General features: G+C 30.5%; 1 protein-coding gene across 1 annotated transcript in view; it reads left to right on the top strand.

The window, feature by feature from the left end:
* LOC136968935 (arginine/serine-rich protein PNISR-like) overlaps positions 1 to 17,881 on the top strand; it is a 68,501-nt gene that overhangs the window by 47,495 nt on the left and 3,125 nt on the right. Inside the window, exons 10-11 of the mRNA XM_067263003.1 lie at positions 953 to 1,009; positions 14,354 to 14,539. Coding sequence (XP_067119104.1) covers positions 953 to 1,009; positions 14,354 to 14,539 — 243 coding nt within the window. The remainder of the gene's footprint in view (positions 1 to 952; positions 1,010 to 14,353; positions 14,540 to 17,881) is intronic.

Below are 17,881 nucleotides of genomic sequence, written 5' to 3'. Positions count from 1 at the left end.
TGCAACTTTTGTTGAAATGACTTAAATTAACATGTATTAATTATGATCTTAAATTAGAAGCAATGTGCATAAAACATTGCATTAATTTATAAGTAGATTTGAATAAAATAATAAATTTAATTAGTAAATAAATCATAGGATTATATTTAGATGTTTCCTAATGTAACTATAACTATATTTTCTTTTGATACAAGTAATTATAGAATTACATATTTGTAGAGCAGATATTATGAAGAGTATAAATAGTGAAATGAACTAGAAATTAATATATCAAATATTTAAATGAAGACTATATTAAAAAATATTTGTAAAGAATGGTTTCAGATCTGGTTAATTTATTGAATGTGTCTCTGCAATGACTTCCTTTGCTTCTCTGTCTGTTGATTTAAAGGAATACAGTTTGTAAAGATTGTGTAGTAACTGCATTAGTTTTATACATTTTGTGTGTTTTGTTATGAAATTTTCTGTCTGATCTTTAACATATAAATAGAGTAATGTAATACGAAAAAGGTAAAAATGTAATTTTAACATGTTGCTTTTGACGAATTTTATCAAATTGTTCAAAATACAAATCATTTCTGAAATTAAATGAATACGTCTGAGAAACGACGTCCCGAGCGGCGTCGATAATTACGTCCGGAACTGTTATTTGTTCGATGATTTGTTCTTAAAATTGCTCTTCGACCCGTAAGTATTTTAATAGAAAAACAAAATACATTGATTTTGTTTTCCGATTCCCGAACGACTGTATTAGGCATGTTAACTCGTTCGTCGGGTTTTCCCCTGACACGGTAATGCATTAATCTTGTATGTTTGATGTAATTTTTTCCAATTGTAGGTTTTCTGAATTTAGGGGAAATGTTGAGTGACCTCAAACACTTCCCATTTAATTCCTTTATCTGATCTTCTATTGTTTTCAATGTTACTAAACTCTGTATGTATATCTCAAAAGCTCCAGCTCGTCAGCTGGCCACCTCTTCAGCTCTGGCTTCTATTGCAAGTGGATTGGGTAAGTATTGTAATCTGGATTTATCTGGAGATCTATATACAGGCTGTGTCAAAATTTTGTCCTGGTATAAACTTTAAAAAATCTATTATGTAAGTTTGTAATTATCCACAAATTTTAATTTTCTAATGTGTGTAATTTCATTAATTTTCTTCTGAAATATCATTTTATCAAATTTATGTTTTGGTTTGATAAAATTATTCAATACCTGTACATTTTTATATATTAACAATATTAATTTGCAATTCACTGTAACGAAAGCTTGTTTTTTCTCTTTCTGTTTCGTTCTTTTGGTATTGTTAGCCGACAAAATGATTCCCAAATGTTCAGTTTTTTAATTAATTACTGCACTTGTCTCTTTGTCAGATATTTACAGAATTATTTAAATTCAAAAATTTTATCTGTTGATCCTATATAACATTGTGATGCCGTTAATATGAAATTTTTGAATATATACATATTCCAAGATATCTGATGAAGCAATAAAAAGCTTTGTAATTTCAATTGTAAAGGGGTGAGTATGTTCTCCATAAAATTATTGATAAAGCATTTTTTAGTAAGTGGCTTTGTTCTATTAAAATTTGCAAAAAATGTGTTAAGTTCACATTGTTGGTAAGATTAATTTTAAATTTAATTAATGTTTATATTGAGTATTTTATTTTCGTCAAAACATTTATTATACAGTTTTAACTTCAAAATCTTTCTCGGTGAAGTGAATTTTTATTAACAGTTAACATTTCCGATTACTGGCATATCGATAACGTGTAATTTTAAATGTATAAATTACGAGCGTCGGGAAAGTCGTGCAATAGCCCTTGCCGACTTTTCGTGTCGATTATAGAAATTGGCAGTGTGTCAAATTTGTTAGTTAATAAGATTAACCTAGAATTATCTAATATCAAAGTTGTTACAGTGTTAAATTTATCACTCTAGACACAGTTACTTGTTCTCACAAAAACAATTTTATTAAAAAATTTGACAATTTGGTTTGTTGTTTGACTTAAAGCTTAATTCAATGTTTTAGGTCTTTGTACACAGACATACATAATAAAATCACATAAATTTATCTTTCTTTGGATGCTTTTGTTTATTTATTATTGTATGGTTTTAATAAAATAGTCTTGCAGTATATCATTGTCTTTTAAATATGGGATACAAACGGACGTACAGACAGTGCCGTCTTAATGCACAGGCATGCCGGGCAGCTTCGTGTTAATTTATGCACAGACCAGAATTTAACACTAATTTTCCAATCACCTGTTGGTTGTGTAGGCAGGATCCAGTATGCTGCTTTGTCTGGGGATCTATGTTGCCGTTAAGACGGCTCTGCGTACGGATCGGAATAATTGGTGAACTTTTCCTTGCCGACTCGTTGGATCGATTGATCTCGTCCCTTTATATAATTTTAGAAATGGTAATTTTACTTGACATAGAACCATTTCTAAAAAAAATGAGAAATTATGCTGCAAAGTGTTGAATTTTGTATCCAAGCAATTAAACATTATACAAACATCCTGTTGTGCATGTACTCAAAAATACAGGTAGTATGAATATGCTTTGCTAATTAAATATTTTTTAAGCTATTATGTGTATTTTTATAGTTATCTGTTTGATTCAACAGTTCTGATTTTCAGACCGACAACAGTCTCCGTCGGTTGGTTAATGCAATATCTTTTGTAATTCTACGAGTGGTATTTACATAACGAAACCATTCATAGAACGTGTAAATATCAATGACGAAATTGAAAGGAACTTCGCCCAAATGCCAAGGTTACTATTTTCTTACTCGACTAATTGAACTTGTTTGTTCAAAACCATTTAATCAAAACATAAAGTACTCTTTTTCTTGAAGGTTGTTTTTTTTTACATTACATATTACTTCAAAAAGTTTTGCGACTTGCACTCTTCCATCTGCATAATGCTGTCAAAGATCTTATTTATAATTGTAGCGGGAGTAGTTCTTTCATTTAATTTTTTCCTAGGATGTGCAGTCATTCAAGTAATTAATGTCAATAACTTGTCTAAGCATTGTTAGAAATTGTTAATTCCTGCCAACAGAAGTTCTAAATTATCATTTGTTATTTTTCAGCGAGTGTATATATAATCTAGATGAGTTGATAATAATAATAATCACAGAGCACAAACGATTAGGAGTTAAAAGTTGAAATTTGGTACACAGTTAGGGTACGTCACGAGAACGCATACTAAGAAGGGATTTTTTGAAATTCCTCCCCATGGGGAAGAGAGATAGGATTAAGGCTTAACACTTCCATCAACAATGGAAGTGTTAAGAGAAAGCAACGTGCAAGACGCAGATGCAGTTTTTTCGTTTTTGCGGGAAATCGAACATATTTTTAGACCCATCTGAAAATTCTCTAATTAGTCTGGAAACAGAGGGACCCAACCTTGAAAATGGATAAGGTTGACTATAACATAACAATCTTAACTTTCGCTATCGTTACTTTTGCCCAAGCAACGCCGGGCCTACCTGCTACTATATATATTTTTTCAAAAATAAATTTCAATTAAATATAAAATTAACAATTTTTTTAGAAAAATGCCATAGTTGTGGATGACTTCATATTATGTATAATTGTTTTAATGAAGTTTTCTTTGTAGAAAAATACTTTCAAGAAATTCCTAGATTAAAAGATACTATTAATGTTTACATGTGCACATGTCAATTTTTGACTTCTGTATGTGTTACATAAATTTATTTTGAATGAGATTTTCACAATAACCTGTATTGAATGTGTGTGTACAGTATCTAACTGAATAAGTTGGTAATTTTACAATGTTTTATATTTTACTAATTTGTTTTAAATGATACATTAAACATAAGTGTTAATTTGTTTTTAATAAGATTTATAGATTAAAGATATATTAAAAATGCTTATTTATATTTTTTATATATTTTTGTTAATTGCTTGTTTGAGAAATTTCTCAGAAATTAAGAAGTTGGTATTCACTTTTTTTTTATAGATGCAAATATTCATTCCTGTTTGTCAAATATCAAAAATTATGACTAAAGTGTAGAACTATATTCATTACCTAAAATATTTAGACCAGAAGGTCTCTAAACTAATGCCCGCTAGCCAAATACCATTCCAGACACGTATTTATTCACCTTGCCTAGTTCAGTTTTTGCTAACACATTTTGTCATTGACATTCAACTAGTTCAAATCATATCAAATCGGTTCAAAAGTCAACTAGAATTAATAGACCTTGCCTCAAATGATTTTTATAAAATATACTACAAACATCTTTAAAACTGGCAATATTTTTATTTGGTGAAAACATTTTCAGCAGCTTTTATTTAGCCTTTGGACTTTTGAAGAACAAGTGCTTATAAACAGAAATTAGAATACAGAAGCAAGATTTAAAATTGACATTAGACGATTGATGCGACAGTCACATTCACTTAGCTGGAACAATTCTTCATGTTGTTTGAATGTAAACCGGAAGGAAATGTCATAATGATTAGTTATATTTGAGGATTTTTATAAATGTTATGAAAATTCATATTTTATGAATTTTTATAACATTTTTATGTTATAAAAGTGACATCAAATAAAAAAAATTGAAATAAAATCATATATATGAGTGATGGCAATCTATATGTAGCCCAGGTACTGTCTTTTAATATGGTACTTTGTAATGCAATCTTTAGACCAGTGTTTTTCAACCTTTTTCATTGAGTGGCACCCCTGATTGAGGAAAGAACAATTGTGGCACCCTTGACCGGCGGGTGGTGGATCTAGAATCTGAATAAGGGGGCAGATGAATTTTTTACAAAAATGAATATTATGCACGATGCTGGGGTGGGGTCCGGGGAGGGACTCCCTCCCCGGAAAAAAATTTCTAAAAATTGACAGTTTGAAGTAGCATTTTAATGCAAAAATAGTGTTTCTACGTGTTCAAAATCAAAATTTAAGTCCATTGAATTTTGTCGAAATACTGACAATGAGTTATCTTGAACTACACTTAAGTAAATTTTCAAGAAATTGCCCGAAGGTCCTAAACTTCGCAACACCCCAATCGTGGCACCCCGGTTGAAAATCACTGCTCTAGATGTAAGAAAAACTTTCGACGTCCTTAAAATTGATCAATTTGCTCACTCTTGCTGACTTGTAAATTTGCAGTCTTCTATGGTCAGCTTCTTTATGCACAACCCCAATGATTTTAGCACTGTGCAATCCTATTTCCACAGAAGGGTCCTGTACATATGCTACTAGAATCATTACCTGTTCCCCTTTTCATATTGTTTCATGTTTTACTATCCTGGTCTTGAGTGACCCAGATGTGGCATATATGTACTTTGTTAAATGCAATGTACTGTATCTGTTCTTGTCCTTGTGTGCTTTTGTCGTTCTGCCATTAGTTTTGTGTTTGTTCGGTTATACTTGTAATTGTAGTATATTACTTTAACCAGTTTAATGTTTTTGTTCTCTTTATTAGAGTTTTATAAAATCCTATTTAAAGAAGGGAATTTGCTAAATTTTTAAAAATCTCTGCCAAAAGAGAACTTCAAGTCTTAAGAAGTTGCATGAGGAATGTTTTATATTTTTGTTTCTATGTATCTTTGTGAATAAATTTTTTTGAAAAAGAAATACCTAAAATCAAAATATTAAACATTATTGCTCAATGAACATCTAAAGGAGATTTTAATATTGGACACCACAAAATTTATCTTAGATTTTGATAACATTCTTTTGAAAAACAGTTGCAAATTTTACATTGATTTCTGTTCATTGGTATTTGGGGAAGAAATCTTTGACTATATCTTTTGAACCTGACTCTTTTTATGACTTATGTGGCCTCTCTCATAAAAGGGTTGGAGACCCTTGATTTAGACCAGTGTTTCTCAAAGTGGGCGATAATGCCCCCTTGTGGGCGGTGAGTAAATCTAGGGGGGCACTGGAGGCAGGGTACTGAACAGTGACCAAAGGCAAAAGTTGGGGTCACTGACAGCCGTTCCCTTTTCTCTGTTAAACGGATAAGAGAAAACATTGCATTTAATGGTTTCCGGATGTTGAGAACAATGTACGGTAAGGGCACAAAGTGTGAGATTCATAGAAAAGTTTTCCTAAGGATATTTCCAATCCTTTCTCACACAAGAGAAAATGGGTTAGGGGGCGTTTGGTATAACTTTATAGACAAAGGGGGCGGTGGATTGAAAAAGTTTGAGAATCATTGATTTAGACAGTGATTTTAAGACATGCTTTTGAATTTTTTTATAATGACTTTATGCTTTTGTCTGTATTTGTCTGTGGCATATCTTTGAAACTAAATTAATGTTATTGTTTCGGTTCAGAATGGCAAAATTGACAGATGCTTTTACGAGTACGGTAAAGTCCCAGAAACTCTACTCTCGATAACTCGACACACTGCAAAACTCTTCGTGTCATTCAAAAATAAGTAAATGCACGTAATGTAATTTTTATCACTATAACTTAACACTAGGATCAAATAAGTTATTGTTCTCTACTGGCAACACTTGATAATATCATCAGTTTCACATGCTAACAAAGAATATCACCCTTTTTCCAAAGTGCCACTGAAAAATATCATGATGAGAATATCACTAACTGAAAAGTAGCCATTGAATAGTCAGTACTTTTTACAATTAAAATTTAACTACTAGTAGAAATATTCACTATTGGTACATAGTTAATACAAATATGAATTTGCACACAATACCTTGGTGAAAATTCTACTGTTTAGACTAGCACCATTGCTATGCTTTAAAACTTCTCATTTTCAACAACTTGTCTCCTGAGTCCACATTAGGTCGAGTTTGTGGAACTCTACCGTAAAATTTTATATACTTACTATTTATACTTAAAACAGAATCATAATTTTCTGTATATTAGGGTGTAAAATTATAATTTTTTTATTAATAATAATTCTGTGTGAGTAAATCTTGTTTGGATTGAAAGATTTAATAATAGTTTTAGATTATTTAACATTATAATTGTCAAAAATTATAAATGTTAATATATTTTAAAATTAATATTTGAAATAAATTATTAAAAAATTTTATAATTTTTAATAATTCTTTCCTAGTGTGTATAATTTTGACGGTGTTATGAAATGCTTTAAAATGTGTGCAAAAACTTTACCGGGACTAGCAATGTAGTGAGGTGTAGTGTTGATTGTCATGAATAATTTTGTACCCAGGTACTGTGGGTAATTTGGTATTTCTGATCTGTGGACCCTTGGAGGATCCCTGAATGTGTTAGTGAACATCCTAGAACCATCAAAGTTGTCAGATAGGTGAATATCACAAGAAGAATTTTTTTTTTGAATACCAAACGAATAGGCAGGTTCTTTATAAGGCTAAATAATTTATCAGTTTAGTTGTATTTATTATACACACGCACACACACACACACACACACAATGCTGAAATTAAAATATAGGCTGACTGAGAGTTATGGAGGGCTGAGGGTGCAAATATGTCCCCACTTAGCATCATATTGTTATATCTAAAATAGCAAAGATTGGATGGAGGTCTGGATAGTGTAACTGTGACAATGCTTTGGCACGATAAGTGGGAATTGTGGAACTATTTTGAAAACTGCACTCACAATAATACTAATGATGTTACACCAGACAAACAGATATTTGGCAGGTGCGTTTGAATTTGTGACATTATGTTCTGATGCGTGAATTTTCAAATCATATTAATAAGTTTCATATTGATGGCATTTCTTATATATAGAATGTACTTTTTTTTCCCTTGAAGAAGGTCATTAAATACAACTGAAAACATTAGAGTATAATTAAAATTCTACTGCATTTGAAGGTATTGGTGTGACATTATTAGGAGTTGTGGTTAGTCTCATTTGGGGCCTACCTTTTCACTATTGTCTGCTGTCCATCCATCCTTAATCAAAGGAACAGAATTAGATAGATGAAAGCCAGGACCAGAATATGGAAAAGTTAGGGGCAGGAGGCCCCAATTAACTATATACAAACTTCCAATGCAAATTGGAAGTCACATTATTTCAATTAAAAATTTTCTCCGAAAAGAGTTCAGATGACCGGCTTGACTCTATTGTTAACAGGAAAAGTCCTACAAATTATTTTAAAAAGGTTAGAATATACATAAATGATTTTAATGCTGATTTTAAAAAAAATATTGTTTCTAATTTAATATAAAACAAGATTATCTTACAGAAATATTTACTTAGTTGTATTATTTTAACATAGAAGCATTGTAATTTAGTTTCAGATATAATAAATGCTTAATATTATTGTACCAGGAATTTGGGAAGTTATCAAATATATATGATCTATTATTAATTTTGACAGAATAATAGTGTCAAGTCATAATTAACAGCAAATGTAAACATATTAATACAATATAAATTAAATAACAGAAAATTTATCTTAGTTTTAATTCACCGTCTTTTGTTAAAAATATAAATGAAAAGCATTAGATAATTTGTATAACAAATAAATGTTACTATAGTTTAATTTTATTAAAAACTACTAAACTCATTTGTTGATCATTCAGTTTTCATAATTATAAAATTTTGAACCAAGGATAAAATATATAATTCCAAAGAATTTTAAACATTTGAAATACAATCTAACATTGAATATCTTAATTACATTTTAATGTTTAAAGTTTTTATCAAGGTAAAGAATTTTTAACTCAAATACTAATACAAGAAAATACTTGGAAGTATTCCTGTTATGTGTGACATAAGATGTACGTCTCGCATTTGGTCTCGAGATTCCAAAACATCTCGTTCTTCTACCTGTTCGATTACTGCCGTCGTGTACCCGGGCTTTGGCACGGCGCGGTTCGAGAGCCCGCCGCCTCTGGACGATGTCTGCGCTGTCAATTTGCCAAAACTCTTTCCAACGAAACATTTTGTAATGGTTTTGAGGTGACTTGAAAGCATTAATAAGTCTTTTGGAGTTACTCCACTTGTATTTTGCTTTCAAGACCAAACTTGTGGGATGAGATACCTTCTGACCAGATAAAAAGTCAAATTGTTATCTAAATACACAAAAACATATTACAAGTGCTATTTTAACCACTTCTAAATTAGAAAGTGTTTAGTGAAAACTTAAAAGTTGAATTATTGTTACATTACTATAAATTAGTGTTGTTGTTCTTTAGTATGCTTATGAAACTAATTTTATATAAATAGCTATAATTATATCTGTTACTTTTAAGAAAACAGTTTGATATTTGTGGATAATTATAAATGTTACTATATGCCGACATTCTTGTCGTTTTAATAATTTATGGATATCATTTAGAAACAGCCTGTATTATATTAACTGTTTGTTAATAGAAGTTCCATTATTTAATAATATAGAAGGCACTGATTAATGTTATATGTTAAGAATTGAAAAATAAATTTTTATTTTATATATTCAGCAGTTGAAAGTTATGTAAAATGTCTGATTTAATTAATAAATGTATTTCAGAATATATTTATTTATTAGGGAATATTTGAAGAATGAATTATTGTAGAAAAGTTATTTTTCTACAGTAATTGGCTCTGCAGTAATAATAATAATGTTGTCCCTTGGTCATTTAACTATTTTAGTGTCTTCAACAAACTATGGTAAACCCTACTAGTTCAGACTGATGGGGTTGAAAGCTTGTTCAAGTTAGCGAGGTGTTTTCTCAGACATGGAAAACAATAAGGTTGGTATACGGTATGGTAATTTATTGTGATTGGCTCTAAGCAGAAGTTTTGTGGAGCTTTAGTAAGCTATACTGACAGCTTTACTATTACATGAAATGAGCTAAAAAATTTTAATGATAGTACTGTATATGATACTGTGCAATCTTTACTAACTTACTGACGACTACAGTAATATCACAAAAATTTCTAGATATTGTAAACACTTGCTAGTTATAATTTTGTTATAATTACTCGTGAATTATAATTTTTCTATTGTCAAGAAATTTTAAATTACTGTAAAGTTTTTTGAAAAAAATTCGTTTAAGTTGGCAAGATTTGAGTTAGCATGGGTTTCCTGTACTTGATTATTTTAAAGAGTACAAATTATAACCCAAGTATCAATTACTTTAATCAATAGATAGATTCAAACTCACAAATTTAAAGTTATTCAAAACAAATTTAAACATCATGTATTGTCAGATGGCACATACAGCAAAAATTTTACAAGTGTCCAAAATAAAATGCATAAATAAACCCAGGAAGACACAAGTAACCAGCTGGTTATTGGTGTCTGTGGTTATTTATACCTGATAAAGCTAGTATAATAATAGTGATTATATAAAATGCATGTATATCCCAAGCAAAAGTGATAAGAAAAGGAGGATGTAGATTCTTTTACTTATCCAATGAAGACAGAAATTTCCTAATAGAATCATATTACATAATGCATACATAAGAAACTAATAAATGATGAAAGAATACAATAATTTCAATCTTGTTCTTTTATGATATTCTACCTTAGTGTTTCTCAACCGGGTACCATGTGGACCCCTCGGGACCATAGGACATTTCAAGGGAGCCACAAGCCAAAAGTCAATTTCTTGGGAGCCAGAGAAAACTAGGGGGGGTCATAGTCAGAATAAAATATTAAACTTCACTAAATAAATTATTAGAAAAATATTTGGAAATTATTAAAATATTATGTTTCAGTAAAATACAAAAATAAATTTGATAAGGAAATGTTATGTTCAGACAATTGTTACAGACATTTACTTCTTTTACTGATAATACAGATCAATTTTAAAAACTAATATTGATTTTCTATGTGAAGAATTATAAAATGCAACAGGGAGGAGAGCATTGCAAAATGCCAGGGAATCGAACTATCGAGGAGATGGCCAGATATTCACATCTCCTATTTGAATGAAACTTGGTGAGCACGTAGTCCTAAATGCAAATGGTTCCTTGTCTAAATAATAGGATTGACTTCTCAAGCTTGTCTGAAAAATAGGCTTCTGAAAATTGAGTGTTTAGCTTGTAAGTCCAGAAGTTCTATCTAACCCAGGAATGACTTAGAAGCTAAACACTTTCAGAGGACCATTTTTCAGAAATGCTTGAGAAGTGAGTTCTATGTTGTTTGGACAAGGAACTATTTGTGTTTGGGGCTACGTGCTTGCCAAGTTTCGTTCGAATCTGAGATGCAAATGTCTGGCTGTCTCATTGTAAGTCTCAAATATAGGCCTATGACAATATCAGTTATCATCTGTAAATTTTAAAACAGCTGTATTAATTATTCAGTATTATGAATTCGAGAGAAAAGTAATACTCTTAGTAATCTAACATTGATTGAAATTTTTTGTTGAAATATTTTAACTCTCCAAATCCTTCACAATTGCCATTTACACTGTTTGAGAAAAGGTGTTAATGGTCTGCTAAAAAATTGATAAAGTACAAAAATGAAAGATAATACCATGTAAATTAAAATTATTTATCATTTTTTGGTTTTATAATTTTCATTGCATAACAAAAGAGTTTCTGATTTTTTCCAGTTTACTAATATTTTATAAAGTTTAGGGAATTTATTAAAGGATAAATGTAATAAATATATACTTTTGTACATGGGTTTTACAGGATTTGTTAATGAATAATAAATCAATACAGGTATACCTCGTCTTACGTCGGTAATTGGTTCCAGCAGAGGCGACGTAAGTCGAATTTACTTGTGTAGTTACGACGTAAGTCGAAACTAAGTGCTCATTATTGGCGTTTAGCTACGACGTAAGTCGTAGCTAAACGCCAATAATGAGCACTTAAAGACCGCTAAATAAGACGACAACACAGAAACAGATGTTTTCATGTTTTGTTCTCTAGGATTTATGATGATTATATTAACATTTACTGTAAATATACATATTTTAATATGATTTTATGTGCTTTTAATGCTTTTCTAGTGATATTACGACTTCAATGTTTGTGGCAGACAGATTTAAAGTCGAATAAACTGACTTAAACTTGATTTTTATTTTTCCATATACTTTTTTGACAAACGACGTATAATCGGAAATGACAGTAACTCGAGGTATACCTGTAATTGTTTTTTTCTTTTCAAAGCAATGTAAATTTATAGTTGTGGATTAATAGCAGAATAAACTACTTTAAGTTAATAAAACATTTTAATTGTAATTTTAATAATTTAGCAATTGTAAAAAATATGTAATTGTTAATTAGAAAAAATAACTAACTAAAAAGTTGGAGAAGCAATAGCACATGTGCGTAGTAGATCAAATATTTTATTTTGTCAATGTGCCATACTGAAAAGGATGCGAGAGTCGGAATTTGAATTACAAAGTTGATCAGGAGAAGTCGGGGAAAGTCGTGGAATTTAAAACTAAAATTTGAGTAGGAACCCTACAAATAAGATAAATTAATTTGAATTTTCTAATGGTAGCTGTTGCACTTGTGCACAAATGCAACATACCATGTATATGAGGTGCCCACTTGCAGCCACTATTTGTTGCAAGTGGGCACTTGTTGCAACCAGTGTAGACTATTTAGAACAAGAATTTTGTGATGATTTATTGATTTCCAATGCCACCATTCCTTTTTTTTTTGTGATGGAAAAAGTGTTGTGATGATTTTAAGCCAGGTATTTTATGTATAAAAGTAAATGCATGGTAAATAAACTATTTGTTCTGGAAGTTATTTATAAATTTAAGAGATTTGGTAAGATTTGGTTTTTCATCAATAACAACAGATCTTGTTTGTGTTTCTAAAAACATAATACGATCTTCATCTGCAAAGAAAAATTGGCAGAAATGTCAACTACTATATTACTACGCATGCAGTCAGATTGCAACAGTAATTGTTTACGTGCTTGTCGGAGACATAGCCACGTGCCAGGTTTTACGGTAATTGGACGATTCTGTTCGCGTGTAAGTTGTCGACAAACTTATTTTGTATCGAGTTTGATTTTTAAAAAAATATTTTGTAAGTTCTCATTGTTTCGGTTTTCATGTTTGGAGATTATGTATTTTTGAGCACTCATCACTGAATAGATGAATATGCTTCAATAATATAGTGTTAAAAAACTTCAAGCAGACTGTATGGTAAGTTAAAGTTCAAAATAATGAAAAGTTCATTTCAAGTGCAATTTGAAAGTAATGTGAAACATTATTTTTATTGTAAGATTTTTCACAAAATTCAGTTTTTTATAATGCATTAAGTATTTTTACTTACTTTAAGAATTGAGTTGGGGTGTTTTTTTGTTAAGTTATCCTAAAATCTATGATCACAATTTCTGTGATCATTTTAAATTGTCTTAACTATAATTTAATTTAATTTTTAAAATAGTATTTTCACTTTTTTGTTCTGGAAATTTTTATGGCAGAGAGTTTTATAAAATAACTTTTAACTTAATTGAGATTTCAGCATCTATATTTTATATAAAATCTTTTATTGGATATAACATTAAGCAGTGCCAAACTATACATAATTTTGTTTGACTTCAGGTTACTAATTATGAAAAGCATTTTAAATATAGATTTATAGAAAACGTCGAATCAATCGAATTATATATAATGTGAGAAAATACTTATTGTCGCAAATTACGTGCAGTGTTTGGCTACAGTTGTTCTGACCTGCAATTATATATAAAATTTTAATTTTAAAAACTTTCAACATTCATTAAATTTGTTTTTGACTTCGGTTTAGACCTTTCGTCATAATACAGTAATAATTATTAGCCACAAAATCGACCATTCTGAAATTTCTGTTTATAACTTCCTGGAATATGTTGGATGTGAACTTCCGTTTTGAATCAAAAAATATGTAGACCTAGAAGAGAGAATAAAACTTGAATATTGAGTTCTTAGAACAATTTGTTATTACTATAGTTTTACAACCAGATAAATTGGTGTTCACAACTTCAGAAAGAAGTAATAACTTTATGTAGATTTTTATTTCTTTACTTTATCTCTTCTCGTATAATTTTGAAAATATCTATTTTTAAATGAAAAATACCAACTCTGTTCAGATGTATTATCATACTATTTGGATCATTTTTCTTAATAAATTAATTTTGCCAGTCTGATTTGTATTATGTAAATGCATTTACTTCACAATACATTTCGTGTTGAGGTCTCACAGCTATATCAAATTTCTATAAACATAACATTTACTTTGGCTTTGTTTAAAAACAACTTTGCTATAAATTATCTTTTAAAGTTTTAAATGGAGTAGGTGCAAACTCTCTCCGTTCGGTTACGTAAGCGTGCGTACGTGTCATTTACATTCGATATAGTTAAATTGCAGTTGGGAAAAGATAAGTTGTAACCTGTGGTCAATATTTTCATTTAAATGAAATTTTTATATACTTAAACTGGAGAGATTTAGTGGAAAGAAACTATCACGTAGGTGGACTTGCCGGATACGGAACCGATAGCGACAGCGTGGCCGACGAGGAGGGTTCCGACTCGGACGAAGAGCTGCATCACATAATACACGAGAAACGACGCACCTTTGCGGAGAAAGAAAAGTGGATCGTCGCATCTCTAGAAAAAGAGGAAGCGGCGGAGAGAGAAAAACAGAAGTCGCACGAGGGTGAGTAAACTTTTGATTAAATACTCTCCACTTTTCAAGTCGTACATTTAAATAGGGTCTATATTATATAGAAATTTATATCTATTGGATATTTTGATTTTCATCAATTTCCTTTGGTCGTTTTGTATTACGTAACGAAACAGAAGTACGCGTTTAGTTTTGGAACAATATTCTGGTTTATTTCGGAAAATCTGCACGTCTTTCGTCTCTGCCGTTAAGCGAAAACTAAACGATTACCCATTTCTTCGAAATCGGCGTGACCTTTGATTATTTCTAATTTTTATGTACTGTACATATTTTATATACTTTACTGTATGTGAAATTAATTTTATGTACAGTATATGTATATGCGCACACACACATGTAAACAGAAGTGCCTTAAGAGAATGGAAATTAAATAGACAGACTGTAGTAAATACCTTGTTACTCTAAAGTTTTGCAGTAAACTAAAAAATACAAATAAAGTGTTTTTAATGGATTTAATTGGAAATGTAGGAAAGAAAAACAAGTGTTCCACAAAATATTCAATGAGATGAACAGATTACACAATTAATATCCAAAAGAACAAGAAAAAGTTTGAAAGTAAGAGTGTAATGTTTTCAGATGATGATGCTAATTTTACGGTGATTGGACATACTGTGAGTTACAGGATTAATGCCATTTTTGCCAAAGAGTATATCCTAGCTCTTGTAAGTTAAGGGAAAGTATAACATCAGCAATTGCTGATGTTAGAGCTCAAACATCCTTCATCAAGTGGATCTAATCAATCCATGTAATGGATTGCAGTCTTGTCTTCCCAACATCGATTTTTCTCATAGTTTAATATTATAATTCATCACTGCTAGAAATGAATAACTTAAATGTCTGGAATCTCATCTTCATATTCTTCATCCATTAGAATATTTGCTGAGAATGCAAAAATATGCCAACCTAAAAGTGGGGTTGCTGTCTTGTCTCTTTCCAAAATGAGAGATGTCTCTATGCTAATATTCATTGAAAATTGGTTGGTAGACTTAAAGGCTGACTACCATTATTTATATATATATATATATTTATCAAGTATGGCTCATTGAAATACAGTGTTGCTGTAACAATAAATGTTAAGTAGCAAACTTAACTTACAAAAACACAAACTACAATATAAAATGCCTTTGAATATAGCTTAAAGGAAAACTAGAGGTGTTATCTAGTTACCACCTCACCAAGTTGCATACTTTAATTACGTATACAAAGAACTCTACTAAATCGTTACTTTTAATTAAAACGGACAATCTGCTAAATTATGGAGCAACGTTATAATTAGATTTATGAAGCGAAGATTGATGAAAGTCCAGGTGGCGTAACTGGCAATGCATCTGCACAACAAGCGCGAGTTGACGGTTTGAGTCCCCCCCACTCCTTACCAATTTTCGTTCAAAAAATTGTAAATTAAAATTAATTTTTTATAATTGTTAAAATTATCAGTAGACTGTGGCCAAACCGCTTACTTCTAGACAAATTAATTCCTATCTAATTATTAAGTTAGCTTTGTTATAGCCCGATAATTCGGCAGATCATCCGATCTTAATTAGATCGTAGTTATTCAATACTTTAGTGCAGCGTTTCTCAACCTGGGGGTCGTGAAACAATAATGAAATCATTTTACGAGAAAAAATCATTTATTATAAACTTATAAACATTTTACTTACAATAAGTACACACGTAAAGAAAAGAAATTAATGCGATGGTTGCGTTTGTTTTTCATTTAAAATTTTCTCCATACGTGGATCTACGTTAGAAACACACAAAAGCAAATTGTTTTCTAGTGATAAAAGGCGATTCCCGTATTCAGTTTTTAGCGCTGTATTTTAAAAAAATTTACATTTATAATTACAGTCAAAATTCAATTAGTAATAGTGAGGCTTACTGTTATTCTTTTGGGTGGGAGTCGCGAAATATTAACTTTATTTATATTTACTATTTGGGGGACGCGGAGCTAAGAAGGTCGAGAATCGCTGCTTTAGTGTAACAATTATTAAAATAAATGAATTCTTACAAAGATATTGATTTATGAAATTGTTTTCTAAAAAAACAAAAAATTGAATAAGACAAGTATTCAGAGGCAGTTGTTTCCGTTAAGATTTTACCCGAAGCCACGGTTCCATTCAACAAAGTACCAAGGAAAGGAAATATGGAAACAGAAAAACAAATTTTCCATTTCTATAGCACTGGAAGACTTCGTAAGTCAAGTTAAAAATAAAACAGAGTCGATAGCCGAAAGTTAGATTGATATATAAATGTGGCAGACACAGCAATGATTTGCATGGTTTTGATGGCTTACAATGAAATTTCTTATTTATCTGTCGATACTTATTTTCAAAAAAATGCATAAAGGAGGAGAAATTGAAAATGCGAAACATTATATTATGACCTACAAATAATTTGCTACCGGTTGCACTCTTCCATCGTGGAATTTTGACATTGTTTCAATGGCTTCGATATCACCAGAGCTTCAGAACATGTCAATTGTTCGAACCAGGTTTGGGAAAATTAAAAGCAGTCCCAGGAAAATTCGCAGTTAATTGGCAATATTTGGCAAAATGCGGTGTAACCACGTGTTTTAAATGCGAAATGGAAACATTATTCGCTCGTGCCAACGATAGATCTGACACCTAGCGTTATTAGTGCGAACTACATAATGGCAGCTGCTATGAGTATAGTCTGTGGTCTGTTAGAATTAGAAAGTGTTCAACTTACAATGGTAAATAACAAATATTGCCGTGTATTTGGATGTAAGTCTAAAAGTTCATCAAATACAGTACAGTACATTCGTACACATTCCCAAAAGATAAATTACTGCGAAAAAAGTGGAAAATAAAACTGAAGTTACCAGTTCAGTTTCACTAACATCTAATTATGCTGACAAGTGAGCTTAGAATTCTTTTATTTTTACAAACGTTTTCAACCTGCCTAATATAGACCATCGTCAGATTTAATATAATAAATGTTCCAACATGGAACGTGCCATTTTTGAATATTTTACATATTTAAACTTCAAAAACTCAGTTTATTTTAAAGTTAAATTAAAGAAGTGTGTATATTAAATAAATAAATAAATAGAAAATAAACAAACAGATAAAACATAGAAATCAAAGCCAGCTAGAAAGAAACACGATTTAAGGGTTTTTAAGCCTCCTTTTTTCTCTATTATATACTGTATTTCCACGTTGTTGGAAATGCGTTAGCATCCCTAGCATTTAGGCAATGGTTTTTCATTTTACTTTTATAAATTTCCACCTTTTCGTCTCCAACGCAATGGATGGGGTGCACAGTTTTAATGACTTTCGTCTCTTCCTATTTTAC

Source organism: Centruroides vittatus, unplaced genomic scaffold, assembly GCF_030686945.1.
Source record: "Centruroides vittatus isolate TY-2023 unplaced genomic scaffold, ASM3068694v2 contig_166, whole genome shotgun sequence".
NCBI classification, from domain to species: Eukaryota; Metazoa; Arthropoda; class Arachnida; order Scorpiones; family Buthidae; genus Centruroides; species Centruroides vittatus.
Note: the sequence above shows the minus strand (reverse complement) of the source record. Positions and strands in the feature narration are given on the sequence as shown.